Below are 21,088 nucleotides of genomic sequence, written 5' to 3'. Positions count from 1 at the left end.
AGTAAATGATGTAATTAGAATTGGATTGTAACCCAAAGTATACAATAAATATCTATGGGTCCATATTGCTATAAATAAATGATTAAATAAATTCTAAATACAGAAAGAGAAATAAAATTTCCATGCAAAAGAATTACAAATAATATTCATAGATGTTCTCTACTCCAGGAGGTAGAGTGTAAGTCCTCCCCTCCCTATGTGAGAGTGGGCTAGACCTAGTCACAAGAACAGACATTGGAAAGAGAAAAACAGTAATTCCATCATGAAGTATGGCAAACACTGCCTTAACCCACTGATGAAAGTTTACACCACAGTGATGTGATGAGAAGGGCAGTTCATCTCTGTGGTGTTCCTTCTAAAATTTTGTAACCCTAGTCTAATCACAAGAAAAAATAGACAAATTTAAATTGAGGGTCATTCTACAAAATACCTGATTAGAACTCTTTACAACAGTCAAGATCATAGAAAAGAAGCAAAGACTAAAACCTGTCACAGACCAGAGGAGCCTGGGGAGGCATGATGACTATACACAGTGTGTTATACTGGATGGAATCCTGGAACAGAGGGTGCATATCATGGAAAAACTGATGAGTAATATCTGGGGTTAGTACGTACTAGTAATGTACCAACATTGGTTTCTTCATTTTGACAAATATACCTTTGAAATGTAGGATGTTAATGATAGGTCAAACTGGGTGAAGGGTATACATATATTATCTGTCTTATCTCTCAACTTTTCTGTAAATCTAAAGTGATTCCAAATTAAAGTGTTTATTTTTTTTTAAAAAACCCTGTTCACAAATATTTTGATCATCTAGAATCAAATGTGAAGAATAAAAACTGTTTTGTGCTATTTGGTTATCATTTTTTAATATTGTAATTTCCCCTAGAATGAAATAATAAGCCATATTGCCACTATTTAGATTTATAAATATTATCCATAAACAGTAGTTTCATTTTTATTTAAAATGTAGTGTCCATTTAAGTCAAATTTATATCTGAAATTTCTAAGACAATTAAAGGAAGTTAATAAAGTAAAAATAGCTGTATATTTTGAAGGGATGAAGTTAATAATTTACTATAATAGTATATAGAATCTGATTTGTGATTGTTTTGAGAATTAATAATTTTGAAAGTGCTCATGTAATGTTGATATTTTACTTCTTTATAATATAGCACTCTGGGAACTTAAAATTTATTATCATTGTCATTTATGGCAATATAGAAAAGTAATCTAATAGAACAAAAGAATACTTAAAATAATTTAAAATATTTATATAACCCTTATTAAATATGAAAATGAATATAAGTAAAATTTCTTATCTTTTTTTTTCTAGATTTATTATCTAGGATAGATTTGGACGAACTAATGAAAAAAGATGAACCACCCCTTGATTTTCCTGATACGCTGGAAGGATTCGAATATGCCTTTAATGAAAGTAAGTGGTGTATGCTACACAGTTATTTAACAGTGCTAACGGGATCACAGGACAGAGTTATTTACTTTTATGCGCTAGCAAGAATGTTTTATGTATTTCTTTTAAGAAATAATGTCTAATCCTTTTATGATGAAATTCTTCATTTAATTAAAAGAACCAAATTATAATTTCCCACAAATTGTTAAGTCACTTAAACCAATGGGCATTAATTAGATTCAGTTTATGTATTTCAACCCTGATCTTTCAACTCCCTGGCATCCAATTGGAATTTCCAGTTATACTATATAGATATATGCTACTGTTTCACGTTATTTAAAATGAAGTGATTGGCAACGATTATCTGTGACATTTTAAAGCGTAGTACTCAATTTTCTATGATTTTTTTTACAGAATATTCTTCTCTTTAATTTATTAAGTTCTGATTAAAAGAAACTTTGCACTTGGGATTTAGAAGAGCATCTCATAGACGGCAGGGATGTTTCTGGAACAAAGAATTAGGATGTGTTGGGTTACTAACACTGTTAGACATGAGGTAATGCTATTACGGGCCAGGTAGCATTTGAGTTGTAGCTCTCTTGCTCTTCATCATCTAACTTTGTGATCTGTCATGACTGTGTTAGTGGATATCCTTTTATAATATCAGTTGTACTGGAACATTAAATGAGTTTAAATAGAAGACAGTGGACACTTCTTAATTTTCATGCTTTTTAAATAAAAGATATCTTATGCCAAAATACATATGAGTAGTAATATTTTATTTTTTAAAATTTCTTTATATTTTAACTAACACAGTCAAATGAGCACTGAGAGTAACATTGTCTAATGCTCCTTTGAAATGATTACTAGATTCTTTTATTTTTTTTTCAGAACAAGAATGGGGAATGTGTAGGTAAATCAAAGAACTATGTTTGCTTTATGGGTATTGGACATCAGTTTTCATTGAAGTTTTTCTTTCATCTTCCTTGAGCATTTCTTAAAATGAGTTGAAAACATAGGAGCAATACACTATCTCTCCCTTTCTTATCATCTATGATTCACACATACACATGCATACACATACATCTTGGCACACATTTGTACACATGCCCTGTACTCACACTTTTGTACACACCTATGCCTTTGCACATACATGCATGTGCCTTTTCATGTACACACCTCAAATACACATGCACCCTTGCACACAACTACCATTTATTTTTTAAATATCCTGGATGTTGTCTTGCATAAATATAGACTAACAAAATGAGGCAGAGATGTTTGTATTCCAAGAAGAGAATGTCACTTTTAAGGATCGTATTTTTAGCATGATGGAGTTCACCTTTGAATTCAGGGTTAATGGTGAATACTTTTCAAAGAGGTAAGGGTTTGAAAACAGGGAATTAGGTCTCAACATTAAATCCCTAAAAGGGCAAGTATAACTTAGTATCTTTGGGTACTTCTTTTTCAGTTTCATTAGGACAAAAACTCTTATGAAAGCCTCAAAATGAAATTTTAATTACCTGATTGGAGAAGCTTCTAAATTTTTCTAAAGTATTTTAATGTTCGTAATTGTATAAAAGTGAAATTTTGTTACAAAGTTCACTGGAAGCAAAGGGAAGAGATTCTTTTTATCTGAATCAAACTGAGTCTCGTTCTTTCAAATCATTGGGCCTGTCTAAAGACTTCTTGGGTTTAAAATGTCTACTTAGCCATTCTCCAGTTGTAATTGTATGAGGCTTAGCTCAATTGTCCATGCTTTGGAAGATGAAGCAGGTGAAGGTTTTCCCCCTTTAATTCTCACCCACACTCCCTATGCAGTATTATGAGGAAGGACGCTTTTGTATCACCAAAAAATAATTGGACTTATTCATAGACTATTTGAGTTTGAATCTTGTCTTTAATGATACGTGATGTTTAGTAACTCTTACTACAGAAAGTATCCTATATACTTTCAATTGCTTGATTCATTTAGGCCAGTGATAGCCTAATTTGATTCCTAGATTCCACCACAAATCAGATAAAATATATTGCATACACTTCCCAGAATAATACACATTTGTGTATATATATGAAACTTTACAACTGATTTTAGGGGACCCTAAGTTACAGTGTCCTAAATCAGACTGTAGCCAGTTGTTGGAGAGATTTTTCAAACCTTTGAGAAATGACAGATTTTCAAATAACACTATAATGTAAATAATGCAGTGAGCTTTTTTAGATAGGAATGCTCACTCTCTTTGCCTCTCTACTTTTTAATCTTTTAACACTAATGCTAATAGTTGGCTGTTTAAATAGAACCTATTCTTTCCTAAAGAACAAAAATCTATTATTTTTATTTTATTTTATTTTTTTGAGAGTGAGACAGGAAGGGGAGAGAGAAAGAGATGGAGGCGACAGTGTGAAAAGCATCAACTTGTAGTTGCTTCACTATAGTTGTTCGATGGTTCCTTCTCGTGCTTTGACTGGGGGGATCAAGCTGAGCCAGTGACCTTGGGCTTCAAGCCAGTGAGTGATCTATGGGCTCAAGCCAGAGACCTTGCCATCATGTTGATGATACTGCACTCAAGTCAACAATCCCATGCTCAAGCTGGCAACCTCTGGGTTTCAAACCCGGAACCTCAGCATTCCAGGTCAGCACCATCACTTGTCAGGCAAGAACCAAAATCTTTATCACTTTATGAGAATTATGATGTCCAAAGTGAGTAGAGAATTAGAAAGAAAACCTCTCTCTTTGAGATGTAGATATAAATGGTTGGTTAAATTTACCTACTAGCAAGATAAGTCATTTCTTTTTCACACAGAAAATACATTTCACATTCCTGTTACATGTCATGAACCTTTAAGGTTGTTTTAGTCATCATAATCGTTGGATTTGCAGATGCTGTCAGTCTACTTGTATTGATATCTAATGTGGGAATTTCCCTTTTTTAAAAAAAAATATAGATACATCTTCTGATTTTTATGATATCATCTGATATACAAGAGTGTGTAGTGATCCAGTTCATTGTCTTATGTTGATAGTACTAAAAAGAACTTTATAATAAAGGATTGGCATTTATTTTATATATTAAAAATATCTATTTTATATGTGGTAAAATTTATTCATAAAAATAGTGAAGTAGTTTTACTTGGAGTAGTAAATTTCCTGGGGTCAGTTTCAATGCCATAACTTTCAAGTCTTTCTCCACTCCTGCATGCCCTCATTGGATGAAAATCACATACTAATTCCATTAATTTTGGTCATGTTTCTCTTCTACCAGCTAAAACCCTTTCCTGTGCTCATTGCTCTTAGGACAAAATCTAAACCCAGTAGCTTGGACCCTCCTCTGTTGAGTCCAAAAATGTCCTCCACTGTTAAATTATACCATTTGGCTCAATATTCTTTTTGTTTCTGTTAAACTGAATTGTTTCCTGTTATTTGAGTTTACTGCTAATTTTTTGTAATTTTGTTTATATTGCTGGGGACAGGGAGAGTTAAAGCAATTCACCTGTGATCTAACTACTAGGTGAAGAAAGAAGACAGGTAGCCTGGTCTTTCCTCTTTGTAAACATGCTGGTAGTTTTATCATTTAGTAAATACGAACTGGTGTTTACTATGAGGAGAGTCCTTATTTATGGAATACTTTGAGCAGAATGACTTGTATGGCGTTGTTCATGGTAAACAACCTTTAACCCATGGGTATGTGAAGCGGAACCTCTCTGGCATGTACAAGGGAAGTATTTTGTAACCAAAATGCTCACCAATGGGTGAGGCGAGTGTTAGGACTCAACTATAGACCTCACTGACCCTGGACCAGAGAGCACTACCCAGTGAGAGGAAAGGACCTGGGAAGAAGTTCCCGGGCTCTCTGAACCCTCTTACTGTTTGTTCGTACCTCTTGATTGCTTGTACCCGTGAAATTGTTAGTAGACTTATTCATTATCAGTGAAAGCTCTGAATCTAGTAAGACTGACTTGACAGTCCAAACCACTATTGGCTCACTGCCTCTCTCCAATTTCTATTTGAAATTTATTAGTTCAAAGCCTAATTGAGAAATCTCACCAAAAAACCCTCTTCTGAACCCAGTGGAAATCCTTCAAATGAAAGCAAACTCATTTTAGACTTGATTGTGGCTTACTTCATTCTTGTTTAACTTCTTGAATAGTTGCTTAACTTTTTAATACATATGGTTTTTCTCTTCAGGTAGCCTCTAAGCTTAAGAGCTGGGACCTTAAACTTATTGTAGGCCCCCCAAAATACTGTTAATTTACTTTAGATTAGAAAATGAAGATCGAAAAGCATAGCATTCACGCACTTTGGGCTGTTGTTTTAGGGTATTTATATTTTTGCATCATTAATATTTGAAGAAAATAATTTTAATGAAAAATATGAAACAGTTCTGAGAAAGTTCTTTTAAATTTTTGTCAGATATTAGTTGCACCTCCCATTTTATTATATATGTACTCTGAATTAGTAATATTGTTTGTTTATCTTCTAGAGGGACAGTTAAGACACATAAAAACTGGGGAACCGTTTGTTTTTAACTACCGAGAAGACTTGCACAGATGGAACCAGAAGAGATACGAAGCTCTAGGAGAGGTATGGTCATATATGCAGCTGCAGCCTTGTTTCCGATTTCAAATAGTCTGATTGCAAGTCTTCAAGTTGAAGCTGTTTATGCACTTGTTCTATAAAAAGTGATTTTTAAAAAGTTTGCTCTATTTTTTTAGATTATTTTTAATAGTTATACTTGAAATATATTCTCAGTTTGTTTTTTAAGTTACTTAAATTTTTTTTAAATTTATTGGGGTGACACTGGTTAACAAAATTATACAGGTTTCAGGTGCAAAATTCTCCAACATATCACTGTACAATGATCTCAGTTCGAAAGTTTGTTTTTATACACCTATATCTTTCCCATGACCTTACTATTTTGTAGTGAGTCGTTATGTTGGAAAAACATTCATGCCAGTTTTTACAAATGTTTTATGAGTTTGAATCCACTGCTGTGCCAGAAATAATAAGTGTTCTTTTAAGTACTTACCTGAAATAAAATAACTTCAAATATATGCAATTATGTTTGTCAATTATTTCTCAATAAATTTTTTTAAAGTGCTTATCTATATGAAAAATATTGATATTTGGTGAATAAATTGGGTCTAATATACTTAATTTTGATTTGATAAAGGATTACGCCTTGTAATAATTAGGTACTTCACATGATACTGCTGGTAGAAACTTAATTTTTAAAATTTTTATTTATTTTAATGGGGTGACATTGATAAATCAGGGTACATATGTTCAGAGAAAACATCTCTAGGTTATTTTGACATTTGATTATGATGCATTCCCATCACCCAAAGTCCAATTGTCTTCGATCACCTTCTAACTGGTTTTCTTTGTGCCCCTCCCCACCCCCAACCTCCTCTCTCTCCTCCCCCCCTACCCCGTAACCCCCAAACTCTTGTCCATCTCTGAGTCTCCTTTTTCTGTCCCACCTATGTATGGAATCATATAGTTCTTAGTTTTTTTTTATTTACTTATTTTGCTCAGTATAATGTTATCAAGGTCCTTCCAAGTTGTTGTAAATGATCCGATGTCATCATTTTTTATGGCTGAGTGTATTCCATAGTATATATGTACCAAAGCTTTTAATCCACTCAGCCACTGACGGAAACTTGGGCTGTTTCCAGATCTTCGCTATTGTGAACAATGCTGCCATAAACATGGGGGTGCATTTCTTCTTTTCAAACAGTACTATGGTGTTCTTGAGATATATTCCTAAAAGTGGAATAGCTGGGTCAAAAGGCAGTTTGATTTCTAATTTTTTGAGGACTCTCCATACTGTTTTCCACAGTAGCTGCACCACTCTTCATTCCCACCAGCAGTGCAGGAGGGTTCCCTTTTCTCCACATCCTCGCCAGCACTTATTCTGTGTTGTTTTATTGATGAGCACCATTCTGACTGTTGTGAGGTGATATCCCATTGTGGTTTTAATTTGCATTTCTCTAATGACTAGTGATGTTGAACAGTTTTTCATATGCCTATTGGCCATCTGTATATCCTCTTTGGAGAAATGTCTATTCATTTCTTTCGCCTATTTTTTGATTGGTTGTTTGTCTTCCTGGTATTGAGTTTTACAAGTTCTTTATAAATTTTGGTTATTAACCCCTTATCAGACATATTGTCAAATATATTCTCCCATTGTGTAGTTTGTCTTTTTATTCTGTTCTTATTGTCTTTAGCTGTGCAAAAGCTTTTTAGTTTGATATAGTCCCATTTGTTTATCCTGTCTTTTATATTACTTGCCCGTGGAGATAAATCGGCAAATATATTGCTGCGAGAGATGTTGGAGAGCTTACTGCCTATGTTTTCTTCTAAGATGCTTATGGTTTTACGGCTTACATTTAAGTCTTTTATCCACTTTTTTTTTTTTTTTTCATTTTTCTGAAGCTGGAAACAGGGAGAGTCAGTTAGACAGACTCCCGCATGCGCCTGACCGGGATCCACCTGGCACGCCCACCATGGGGCGACGCTCTGTCCACCAGGGGGCGATGCTCTGCCCATCCTGGGCGTCGCCATGTTGCAACCAGAACCACTCTAGCGCCTGAGGCAGAGGCCACAGAGCCATCCCCAGTGCCCGGGCCATCTTTGCTCCAATGGAGCCTTGGCTGTGGGAGGGGAAGAGAGAGACAGAGAGGAAAGCGCGGCAGAGGGGTGGAGAAGCAAATGGACGCTTCTCCTGTGTGCCCTGGCCGGGAATCGAACCCGGGTCCTCCGCTCTACCGCTGAGCCAACCGGCCAGGGCCTTTTTTTTTTTTTTTTTTTTGTATTTTTCTGAAGCTAGAAATGGGGAGAGACAGTCAGACAGACTCCTGCATGTGCCCGACCGGGACCCAACCAGCACGCCCACCAGGGGGTGACGCTCTGCCCACCAGGAGGCGATGCTCTGCCCCTCCGGGGCGTCGCTCTGTTGCGACCAGAGCCACTCTAGTGCCTGGGGCAGAGGCCAAGGAGCCATCCTCAGGGCCCGGGCCATCTTTGCTCCAATGGAGCATGGGCTGCGGAGGGGAAGAGAGAGACAGAGAGGAAGGAGAGGGGGAGGGGTGGAGAAGCAGATGGGTGCTTCTCCTGTGTGCCCTGGCCGGGAATCGAACCCGGGACTTCTGCACGCCAGGCCGACGCTCTACCACTGAGCCAACCGGCCAGGGCCTCTTTTATCCACTTGGAGTTTATTTTTGTGAATGGTGTAAGTTCGTGGTCTAGATTCATTTTTTTGCAGGTAGCTGTCCAATTTTCCCAACACCATTTGTTGAAGAGGCTGTCTTTACTCCAATGTATGCTCTTACCTCCTTTGTCAAATACCAGTTGTCCAGAAAAGTTTGGGTTTATTTCTGGGTTCTCAGTTCTGTTCCATTGATCTATATGCCTGTTCTTATGCCAGTACCAGGCTGTTTTGAGTACAATGGCCTTGTAGTATAACTTGATATCCGGAAGTGTGATTCCTCCCACTTTATTCTTCCTTTTCAAGATTGCTGAGGCTATTCGTGTTCTCTTTTGGTTCTATATAAATTTTTGGAATATGTGTTCTATATTTTTGAAGTAAGTCATTGGTATTTTAATCGGTATTGCATTGAATTTATAAATTGCTTTGGGTAATATAGACATTTTAATGATGTTTATTCTTCCTAACCATGAGCCCAGTATATGCTTCCACTTGTTTGTATCTTCCCTGATTTCTTTGATCAGTGTTTTATAATTTTCCAAGTACAAGTCTTTAATTATCCTGGTTAAATTTATTCCTAGGTACTTTATTTTTTTGTTTGTAATGGTGAAGGGTATTGCTTCCTTAATTTGTGTTTCTAACAGTTCATTCTTAGTGTATAAAAATGCCTCTGATTTCAGAGTATTAATTTTATATACTGCCACCTTGCTGAATTCATTTATCAGGTCTAGTAGTTTTTTGACTGAGACTTTAGAGTTTTCTATATACAATATCATATCATCTGCAAATAATGATAGTTTTACTTCTTCTTTTCCAATTTGGACTCCTTTTATTTCTTTTTCTTGTCTGATTGCTGTGGCTAGGACTTCCAGAACTATGTTGAATAAGAATGGTGAAAGGGGACAGCCATGCCTTGTTCCTGATCTTAAGGGTATTGCTTTTAATTTTTGCCCATTGAGTATGATGTTGGCTGTGGGTTTGTCATAGATGTCCTTTATCATGTTGAGATATGTTCCCTGTTTCCATTTTGCTGAGAGTTTTGATCATGAATGGATGCTGGATTTTATCAAATGCATTTTCTGCATCTGTTGATATTATCATGTGGTTTTTCTCCTTTCTTTTGTTTCTGTGATGAATCACATTGATTGATTTGCGAATATCTTACCAGCCTTGTCTCCCAAGAATAAATCCCACTTGATCATGGTGTATGAGTTTTTACATATATTGCTGGATCCGGTTTACTAATATTTTGTTGAGGATTTTGGCATCTAAATTCATCAGGGATATTGGTTTATAGTTTTCTTTGTTTGTGTTGTCTTTGCCTGGTTTTGGAATCAGATTTTTTCTTGCCTCATAAAAGGAGCCTGGAAGTCTTCCTTCCTCTTGAATTTTTTGAAATAGCTTGAGAAGGATAGTAGGTAGTTCTTATTTGAATATTTGGTAGAATTCACTTGTCAAGCCATCAGGCCCAGGACTTTTCTTTGTTGAGAATTTTTATAACTGTTTCAATCTCATTTGTTGTAATTGGTCTGTTTAGGTTTTCTGATTCTTTCAGATTAATTTTTGGGGAGATTATATGCTTCAAGGAATTTGTCCATTTCATATAGGTTGTCTAGTTTTTTGGCATACAGTTCTTATAGTATTTTCTTACAATAGTTTGTATTTCTGTTTAGTCAGTTGTTATTTCTCCACTCTCATTTCTAGTTTTATTTATCTGAGTCCTCTCTCTTTTTTTCTTGGTGAGTCTGGTTAAAGGTTCATCGATCTTGTTTACCTTTTCAATGAACCAGCTCCTGATTTCATTGATCCTCTGTATTGTTTCTTTAGCCTCTATGTCATTTATTTCTGCTCTGATCTTTATTATTTCCTTCCTTCTACCACCTCTGGGGTTTACTTGCTGTTCTTTTTCTAGTTCTTTGATGCAGGGTCAAATTGTTTATTTGAGCTTTTCCTAGCTTCTTAAGGTATGCCTGTAATGCTATGAACTTCCCCCTCAGGACTGCTTTTGCTGTGTTTATAAATTTGAGTTGATATATGCTCATTATCGTTTGTTTCTATGAATTTTTTTATTTTTTCTTTTATCTCATTGTTAACCCATTCATTATATCATAACATGCTATTTAATTTTCAAGTGTTTGAGTACTTTTCCGTTTTTCTGTTGTGGTTGATTTCTAGTTTCATGCTATTGTGATCACAGAAAGCTCTCTATATGATTGCAATCTTCTTAAATTTGTTGAGGCCGCTTTTGTGCCCTAATATGTGGTCTGTCCTAGAGTATGTACCATGAGCCCTTGAAAAGAATGTATATTTTGCTGCTTTAGGATGAAAGGTTCTGAAGATATCTATTAAATCGAGTTGCTCTAGTATGTTTTAAGTCTGCTGTTTCTTTGTTAATTTTCTTTCTTGAGGATCTATCTAGTGATGTTAGTGGGGTATTGAAATCCCCTACTATTATAGTATTGCTGTTGATCTCGCCCTTTAAATCGATCAAAGTCTGCTTTATATATTTAGATGCTCCTATATTAGGTGCGTAGATATTTATAATGGTTATATCTACCTGTTGGATTACTCCCTTTATCATTATGTCATAACCTTCTTTATCTCTTACTATAGCCTTTGTTTTAAAGGCCATTTTGTCTGATATAAGTATTGTTACCCCAGCTTTTTTTTCATTTTCATTTGGGTGAAATATTTTTTTCCATCCTTTTATCTTCAGTCTATGTGCATCTTTTGTTTTAAGGTGTGTCTCTTGTAGACAGCATATGTATGGGTCCTGTTTTCTTATCCACGCAGCTACCCCATGTTTTTGATCGGATCATTTTATCCATTTACATTTAAGGTTATTATTGATATGTAGTTGTTTATTGCCATTTTATTCTTTAAAACTGTATTCCTCTTTTGCTCTATTCTCTTTCCCCTTTGATCTGTTTATAACAGGCCCCTTAGCATTTCTTGCAGCATTGGTTTGGTTGTAGTGAATTCCTTGAGGGTTTTTTTGTCTGGGAAGCTTTTTATTTCTCCTTCAATTTTAAATGATAGCCTTGCTGGTTAAAGTAGTCTTGGTTGTAGGCTCTTGTTCTGCATTACTTTGAATATTTCTTGCCATTCCCTTCTGGTCTCAATTGTTTCTGTTGAGAAGCCAGAAGTCATCCTTATGGGGGCTACTTTGTAGGTGATAGTCTTTTTGCCTCTAGCATCTTTTAATATTTTATCTTTATCGCTTAGGTTTGGTATTTTAATTATGATGTGTCTTGGTGTAGATTTTTTTGGATTTTTCTTTAATGGAGTTCTCTTTGCTTCTTGAACTTGTAAGACGTTTTCCTGCCTTAATTGAGGGAAGTTTTCAGCTATGATATGTTTGAACAAAGTCTCTATCCCTTGTTCTTTCTCTTCTTCTTCAGGAGCTCCTATGATGCGGATGTTATTTTTCTTCCTCTTGTCACAGAGCTCTCTTATAGTTTCCTCAGACTTTTTGAGTCTCTTTTCTTTTTTCTGCTCTGCTTCCGTGCCTTCATTTATCTTGTCCTTTAACTCGCTGATTTGATTCTCAGCTTCATCCATCCTGCTTTTAATTCCTTCCATTGTGTTCTTCATTTCTGATATTGTATATTATTTCAATGTCCTTTTTTATATTTGCTATCTCTTTATTTAGGTGTTTGTGATGACCATCTATTGTTGTTCTAATATCATTGAGCATCCTAAAAATCATTATTTTAAACTCTGCATCTGGTAATTTGGTTATATCTGACTCATTCAGGTCCTTTTCTGGGGATTTCTCTTGATTCCTTTGTGTTGCATTTCTCTGCCTTCTCATTTTGTCTGTGTAAAAGATGGTTTTGGCCCCTGGAGTACTGGGTGTGGTCTCTGAGTTCCCTAGGTGTGATCTGTCTGTAGGCCTGCCACCCCATCTGCTGTTGCTGGCTAGGGTGTTCGGGTATGGGTGTTGCCGGTGCCTGCCCACTGGGACTGTTGCTGTGGTTTCTGCCTCTCCTTCACGGGAGTTGCTGTGATCACGTGCTCGGGTGTCCTAGCCTCGGTGGCCTTGGCCTTTGCCCCGCCCCCACGGGTGGCATTATACTCGGCCCTGAGGGTAGGGGTGAGCACCTTTGCTCAGCTGCGGGTCTTCGCCTGATTTCAGGCTTTTGTTCCGCCCCTATAGGTGGAGTCTGCTTGTGGTACGGCTGCAAGCCTTAGCTCCACAGGCCGGGTGGGACTGCGTGCCCACACTCAGTAGCGGGACCCCACCTGTTCTGGGATTTTGGTTCCACCCCCGCAGGAAGAGCCGGCTCCCAAGTCAGGCTACAAGCCTAGGTTCCTTGGGTGGGGCAAAGGCTGTGCTCCTGTCCCCTTACTCAAGGGCGGGTCTCCACCCCTTCTGGGGCTCCTGCCCTTCCCCCGCAGGCTGGATTGCAGGCGGCCTGCAGCTGGGCTTAACCACTTTTGCATATCTCCTCTTCCCCAGTCAGGCAAGACTGAGTTCACACCTGGGCCCAGTGGTGGCCACCCGGCCTCCGCCCTTGCTGACAGAACCATGCTTCCGTGTCCCACCACCACCCGCCCTGGGGTGAGCCCCCTCAGCCGTGTGTTTGGGGGTACTGCAGCTCAGAAACTAAGACTCACTACTGTAGTCCGGAAAGCTCCCTCCTTCTAAGCGATTCTGCTCTGAGTGCCATAGGATAGCTTGTTTGGCTGATGTCCTGCTTCCCTTTACTTGTATTGCTGTTTCCAGGGGAAATATTCACTTCAGATTTGGGGAGTGACTCATCTCAGGGGTTAGGGTGACTGTCTCTCAAAATGTTTCTTCCTGAGCCTCCTAGATTACACTCTCTTCCTGCTACTCTGGTCCTCTCCTCTCTTCCTGTCCCCCGGAGCTCTGGGTGAGTGGTTGTGAGAGAGGTTTCCTGCGCTGTTCCTTTAAGAGAATCCTGTGTCTGAGAAATCAGTCTCTTTCTTACAAACAGTATCCTGTCTTGTTTCCAGCTAAATACTGTCCATATGCCTCTTCTAGGCTCTGGGGCTGCAGGCTGGGGCTTTTTTCCTGGGACTCAGGACCCTCCCATCCCTTCTAAACCCACTTCCCGCCATGCAAATCTCTCCTGGCTGCCGTTCGCTCTAGGGAGCTGGGAAGCCCTCTCTGTTTTTCAGCTTTTCCTGCCAGTCTCAGTGTGGCTTCTTCAGTGTTCCTTGGTTGAAGAGTCCTCTCAGTTTTGTCCAAAGTTGTTTTTTCCAGATGATGGTTCCTAAAATTGGTTTGCAGTCCACTTTGGTTCTGAGAGGTGGAAGTTGGATCGTCCCCCTACTCCATCACCATCTTGTCTTCTCTGGTACAATCTTTTGAAAAGATCATTTGTCTTTCAGGTAAATATTTTATTAAAGTCAAAAGTTTTACTCATTCTTTGTCATATTAAGTACGTCTAATAAAATATACGTTAGTGTGGATAATTGGACTACTATTTTATTTATATCAGGAAATGCTGACACTGTTATGTTTATTTTGGCTCTAATAAAGTAGTCAAAATGGATTACTTAGTTAAACAGTAGCATAAAGAATGCATGAAACTTAATTTATGTTTGCTGAGAGACAATTCTCTGTGAATTTCTTGCATTTTTGTAGGTCTCTGAGCAAAGGTATTTACAGCTTTTGTTCTGGACTGTCTTTTTGAGGGTTTGTATAGGAAGGAACCTTGGAAGACAGATCGTGTCTCTGTCCAAGTCTGAGGGCAGGTTTGCTTGCAGTACTAAAAATAATGCTATTCCTGTACCTCAGTGGTGGCAAAGTGTGGGCGGTTTTGCTGGCAAGCAGCCTTGCTATAAGATTGGACTTCCTGATGCTCTCCCTCTTGGGATCACATGTGCACCTTTCCCTGCCGCCCTCTCTTCTCTACACGCCCCCTGCCTGCCCAAGTCCGTTACCTTGGCCTTTCTTTCTTCTAAGCTCAAGGGACCCTCTTTTGCTTCTGTAACTTGTTTCCTTAGCCCATTTCTTCAATGGCTCACTTTTACTATCTCTGGAACTTTCTAAATAAACTTTCTTTAAAAAATTAAAGATTTGAACTTGACCAGGCGGTAGCGCAGTGGATAGAGCATTGGACTGGGATGCGGAGGACCCAGGTTCGAGACCCCAAGTTCGTTTGCTTGAGCATGGGCTCATCCAACTTGAGAGAGAGGTCACTGTCTTGAGTGTGGAATCATAGACATGACCACATGGTCGCTAGGTTGATCCCAAAGGTCACTCACTGGCTTGAAGCCCAAGGTTGCTGGCTTGAGCCCAACGTTGCAGGTTTGAGCAAGGGGTCACTCAGTCTGCTGTAGCCCTCCAGTCAAGGCACATATGAGAACACAATCAATGAACAACTAAGGTGTCGCAACGAAGAATTGATGCTTCTCATCTCTCTCCCTTCCTGTCTGTCTGTCTCTCTGACTCTCTCTTTCCAAAAACAAATAAATAAAAATTTGACTTTGTAAGTTTGAGGTTCATCAGCTGTGATGCAGTCCACTATGTGCTCTGCCTCTACCCTTGGCCTGTCCACATTGTCATTGGGATTTGAGGGGCAAAGGGAACAATGAAATCATAAAGTTTATGCTGCCTGCCACTCTCTGACCCAGGAATTTAGTGTCTTCTGTCAGGGGTCATGTGACTGTAGCAGGTTAACTGTTAGCTCGCAAGTAGGGTAAAATGTTAGGCCTTCACAGTTCTGATATTATATTTAATGCGTTGAATAATTTCCACTGCACATAAAAAAATGTTTCCCCCTTTTTACTTGAATTCACTAATCATATGCTGCAAACTGGTAGTATCTTGATTATGGAGTATTCACACTATATGGCCTTCAAGAAGGACCAGATATTTTTGTTTGTTAGTTTTTTTACATGGGGCTTACCTTTTACTCTTTTCTGTAAGTCATGTACTCTTGTTCACTTGGACAGGTTATGTTCTCCAAATATACCTTACCCTTCTTGGCATCTGCATCTATCTCACTCTCATCCTCTGTCGTCCAACATCATCCATAGCAAAATCTAGCTAGTGTTAGTATGTTTTATTAGATAATTCAGTGTATAAGTGAGTCTTTTCTCCTAGGATCTCCTATCTAATTTTTGGACATAGGGAAAGTCACAGATTCATTTTTGGTCAACATTACTTGATAGTAATTAAAATATTTTGTATTTTCACTTTAATGACTAGATGCATAGAGAGAGAAAATATTTCATGTTATCTAGATCTTCATCTTTTGTGCCTGCATTCACATTTTTTGTTCATGATCACTTTGGCCCTAAGTGATCATACAAAATCACAGCATTTAACTTTAAATGCAATATTTTTAAAATTTAGATCATTGGTCCCCTCAGCTTTATGTACAACTCCAGTCCCCTTTTAAAAAAGATTTTATTTATTGATTTTACATGGGGGCGGGGATGGAGCAAGAAGTGTCAACTCATAGTTGCTTCACCTTAGTTCATTGATTGCTTGTCGTATGTGCCTTGACCAGGCAAGCCTAGGATTTCGAATGCACAACCTACAAGTCCCTTTTATTCCTCAATATATTGTCCAATAGTAAACATAGCTTTCTAGCATAAAAGTAAGCACCTCAAAATACCAAGGATTAGAGAAGAAAGTCTACTTGTTATAACATTTGCTGCATGTCATCTTGCTTCTCAAGTCTTATTTGAAAAACTTGATTTTATTGCTAATTTCACTGTTGAAAGTTGGTTATTGATTGAATTTCATTTCCTACATCTTGGGCGCAAGATGTACAAGTTCTAATTATACACAAATAATGACACAATTTTTACTGTCGTTAATTTGTTTAGGGTTCATTATATTTATTTATTTTTATTTAGTGAGAGGAGGGGAAGCAGAGACAGACTCACATGTGCGCCCCGACTGGGAGTCACCTGGCAAGCCCACTAGGGGGCGATGCTCTGCCCATCTGGGGCCCTTGTTCTATTGCAACCAGAGCCATTTTTTAGTGTCTGAGGCAGGGCAGGGCCATACTCAGCACCCAGGGCTAACTCACCGGATCCATGGCTGCAGGAAGGGAGGAGAAGAGAAATAGAGAGAGAGAGAGAGAAGCTGGAGCGGTAGGGGTAGAGAAACAGATGGGTACTTCTCCTGTGTTCCCTGGCCAGGAATCCAACCCAGTACATCCACACACCAGGCTGATGCTCTACCACTGAGCCAACCAGCCAGGGTGTTTAGGTTTCATTATAGTGGGATTTAACACGTGTACCTGTCTTTTTATCAGTATTGCTTATTTTCTGATTCTGAACTGTGCCTTCAAGTTTGAAGTTAGATTTAACCAACTTACTGTTCTTTATGTGCCCCTTGTACTTTCTTTACAGTCTTTTCTCTCTCTGAAATACTCTTCCTGCCTTGTTCACTGTGCCTGACCTCCACCTGCCTTCCCTCAGCTGTAGGCCTGGAGGTCTCCTCCTTTCAGAAACCTTCCTTTTCCTCTTCTGCTAAGTCTTTCTTTCTTCTCAGTTTCCTTTCTTCCCATTATCTTTTTTTTTTTTTTATACATTTTTATTAATGTTAATGGGATGACATTAATAATTCAGGGTACATATATTCAAAGAAAACATGTCTAGGTTATCTTGTCATTAAATTATGTTGCATACCCCTCGCCCAGAGTCAGATTGTCCTCCGTCACCCTCTATCTAGTTTTCTCTGTGCCCCTCCCCCTCCCCCTCTCTCCCTCCCTCCCTCCTGCATCCTCCCTCCCCCCACCCCTGGTAACCACCACACTCTTGTCCATTATCTTTTTAATTCAATTTCTTTTCCCCCAGATTAAAAAGTGAATGCCATTTAGTAAGATTAAAAATTAAATTAAAACTAAATAATTAAATAAAATTAAAAAAGAATATAATGTTAGTAAACTAAAGGCATCAATTTGCTTTATTTTTCTTAAGGTACTTCACTCTCATATTTTTTATGCATTTTTGAAGCAATTTGAGGAAACTGTTTTCCTAATATTCATTGAAAAAATGAATGTGATACAAATATATAAACTGTTTAGTATAAATTCTGGATCTATGCATTTTTAGGGAATTTCTTAATATTAGGAATTTAAACCATAGATATATATTTTTTTGATTGGAAGAAGGAAAATTATCTGTAAATGATAATTTTTCTTTTTATAAAGTTAAATAGTTTTTTAAATTAATTTTTCAATTTATTGGTTGGTATGGTTTGCCAAACTACAGCTTTCAAGCGTACAACTCAAAATAACACCATCTATGTACCGCATCATGCCCCTCCCCTCCTACTCTCATTCCCATTTAAGTTCCAAAATTGCATACTCTTAAAGCTATGTTGATTAAAATTACTTGTTAAAAATATAGACTGTGACATATTCTGTTGGAAAATTTTTGCCCTTCATACTCATACTATACATGTATGTCACTATGATTAAGAATCTGTTAGTTTTTACATGTCTGCTTGCAGTTCTTAAAAACAAACCTTTATATTTAACTCTGAAAATAATATATTACCGATAAGGTCTCTAGTTCATTGAGCGAGAACTGGAAGAAAGCATGTCACCATGTCCTGGTCATAGAAACACTGAAAACCTCCTTCTCTTCCCTGATGGATAGGGCAGAATTCAGAAGATAGTGCAAATTTGAGTTTATAGACTGGGAGACTGCCTCACTAAGCAGCTTTTAATGTGCTTAAGAGTTAAGTTTAAAAGAAATAGATTTTGACTTTAGCCAGAAATCTAAACCAAAACCCCTTCTCTTTTTATAGTGTTCTCCTACTAAATATCAAATATTGTCTTCAGATGAGAGCTACTCTGCAGGATGGGGCAAAAGTAGGGTTACAGTTGTAAGTATGTAAAGCCACAGTTTATTCTTGTATTATTTCTTAATTACTGTATTATTTTCCATAAGAACAACTGTAAACCTACTTTCCCCCCAGCCCTATATATGTTTCACAATTGCTGTTTTACTTTTTTTTATTTCTTTCTTAAGCAGATTATTATAGCAGTCCTTTGGCAGAAATTGTTTGTAAGACTTGCTTCTGAAATGCTCTATCATTTCTGTGTAAATTAAACTTATTATGTAAGCAAAATAAACTTAGATGTCAGTTTGTTTTTAGAATACAGTGCCATAACTACACAAAAGAATACTCTTTACATTCACTTAGTTGCATTTTTATGGTCAAACAAATGCTTTTGTTAAATGTACATATTTTTTACTATCTACATATATCTTGATAAAAACATATAGCCTTTAATAAGTTTGTATTAAATCTCTAAATTTAGAAAGATACTATCAGTTATAAGAGGTAGGAGAGAGGTATGAAAGGGTAATTTTGAGGGTAGAAATCTTCAGTGTATATGTACAGGGGTTGAATTCTAGGGAATGTTTTTGGTAGATTGGTGAGAAAGACTACAAAGGCTATCATGTTAAGTAGTAAATAGAATAATAAAAACTCGCATGTAAGTTGTAAAATTTTTTCAACTCTTTTATGTTAATACTGAATTTCTATTAAATGGAGAATTATAATCCAGCAGAAATTCTAATGAAATACAGGTTTGATTTTCTTGCATAATTTGGGTCTTTGCATTTCCTTTGATATTTATTTTGATTACTTTTTTAAAAAAGCAATAATTTGTCAGTGTGCCTAATAAGAGGATAGCAGTAATTAGGTAGTGCTATAAGTGGCTCTTTCTTTATGGATGGGATCACACTTACAAAAAGAACTAAGGGCATAATCTTTTTCCTAGACCTGAATTAGTAATATGACTTGTAAAATAGTAGAAATTACTGAAAAATGTTACTTTTTTTTTTATTCAGTGAGAGGAGGGGGGAGGCAGAGAGACAGACCACTGTGTGCACCCCAACCAGAATACACCTGGCAGCCCCACTAGGGGGCGATGCTCTGCTTGTCTGGGGCATTGCTTTGTTGCTCAGCAACAGAGCTCTTTCTAGCGCCTGTGGTGTAGGCCTTGGAGCTATTCTCAGTGCCTTACGCCTTTTCGCTCCAGTTGAACCACGGCTGCAGGACTGGGGCTGGGGAGTAGAAAGCGAGAGGGGGAGCAGTGAGGTGAAGAAGCAGGTGGACGCTTCTCCTGTGTGCCCTGACCAGGAATCAAACCAGGACATCCACATGCCAGGCTGACACTCGACTACTGAGCCAGTAGGCCAGGGCAAAAAATGTTACATTTCAAAAAATTATATTTATTAAAGATTATAGGCCAGTGGTGTCTTACAGGTTTTTACAGTGACCATATTCAGGTATTTGAAATAAGAATAACTTAAAGCCAGACCAGATGCAGTGGATAGAGCATGGACCTGCGATGCTGAAGACCTGGGTTTGAAACCCTAAGGTTGCCGGCTTGAGTGTGTGCTCACCAGCTTGAGTGTGGGGTCGCTGGCTTGAGCGTGAGATTATGCATATGATCCCAGTGTCACTGTCACTAGCTTGAGCAAGTATCACTGGCTTAGTTGAAGCACCCTGGGCACATACGAGAAGCAATCAATGAACAACTGAAGTGCGGCAACAGCAAGCTGATGCTTTTTATCTCTTTCCCCGTCAGTCTCTGCCTGTCCCTCTCTCTTAAAAAAAATTAACAAAGTAAGAAACAATAATATAAATGACCTTTTTAAATACTCAAATATTTTAATTTAATGTATTTGATTAATTAATACCTTCTTGTAATGTGAGATTCACATGCATTATGTTGTGATAGAAGCAGAGGGCTGGCCATTGGGAAGTCTCGATCCCAGTTCTGTCTCAGTCATCATCCGCATGACTTTCAAAGATAATATTTCTGAACCTCCACTGTAAAATATGAATAAAATTTTATGTAATGTGAAGAATAATAAGATGCACGCATGTGATATTTTGTATTTTTTTATATGTCCAGCATGGAATGAAAACAGAACTATACAGTTTAAGATTATAATTTACCTGTATTAGTAACATTATGAAGGTTTAACTTTCTGTATTTCCTCTCCCATTTCTCTCTCTTTATCTACTTATTACTGGCAAAAAATTTATATTTTGTGGTAGAGACAAAGAAATAACCTTTGATCCAGAGTTGGTCAGCAGTCTCCTGACTTCCATCTCTCTCTCTAGCATCCATTCCTACAAGTGGGCTGTTATATCCAGAATGGTATTAGTATTAGACATCCTAGAATTGAATAGTCATTGAAGTAATGAGAAAACGCAATTGTAAGCCTATTAAAACAATGTGGCATTGACACACGACAGACACAGTGATCAACTGAACAGAATACAAAGTCCAGAAATACAGTGAAAGTTCAAATACACATAGAAATATAGTTTATGTTTTGCAATCATAAATTATTGGAGGAAAAGGGATTTTAAGAAATAGATAAGAATTATGCATAAAAATATAAAATTTGATTATACATCACAGTGTGTACCAGAATGAACTCCAAATTGATCAGAGATGTAAATACAGAAAATGAAATAAAATTTATCAACCCTTCAGTAGC

At 37.5% G+C, this 21,088-nt stretch overlaps 1 protein-coding gene across 7 annotated transcripts in view; it reads left to right on the top strand.

Annotated features, from left to right (window-relative positions):
- Positions 1-21,088, top strand: part of ARB2A (ARB2 cotranscriptional regulator A) — a 483,251-nt gene that overhangs the window by 38,143 nt on the left and 424,020 nt on the right. For all 7 annotated transcript variants that reach the window (XM_066381837.1, XM_066381841.1, XM_066381839.1 and 4 more), the window contains 2 exons: positions 1,338-1,439; positions 5,897-5,997. In XM_066381837.1, the coding sequence (XP_066237934.1) occupies positions 1,370-1,439; positions 5,897-5,997 (171 nt within the window). In that variant the 5' untranslated portion in view covers positions 1,338-1,369. The remainder of the gene's footprint in view (positions 1-1,337; positions 1,440-5,896; positions 5,998-21,088) is intronic.

Source organism: Saccopteryx leptura, chromosome 4, assembly GCF_036850995.1.
Source record: "Saccopteryx leptura isolate mSacLep1 chromosome 4, mSacLep1_pri_phased_curated, whole genome shotgun sequence".
Classification (NCBI taxonomy): Eukaryota; Metazoa; Chordata; class Mammalia; order Chiroptera; family Emballonuridae; genus Saccopteryx; species Saccopteryx leptura.
This window is presented reverse-complemented; position numbering and strand designations above follow the sequence as displayed.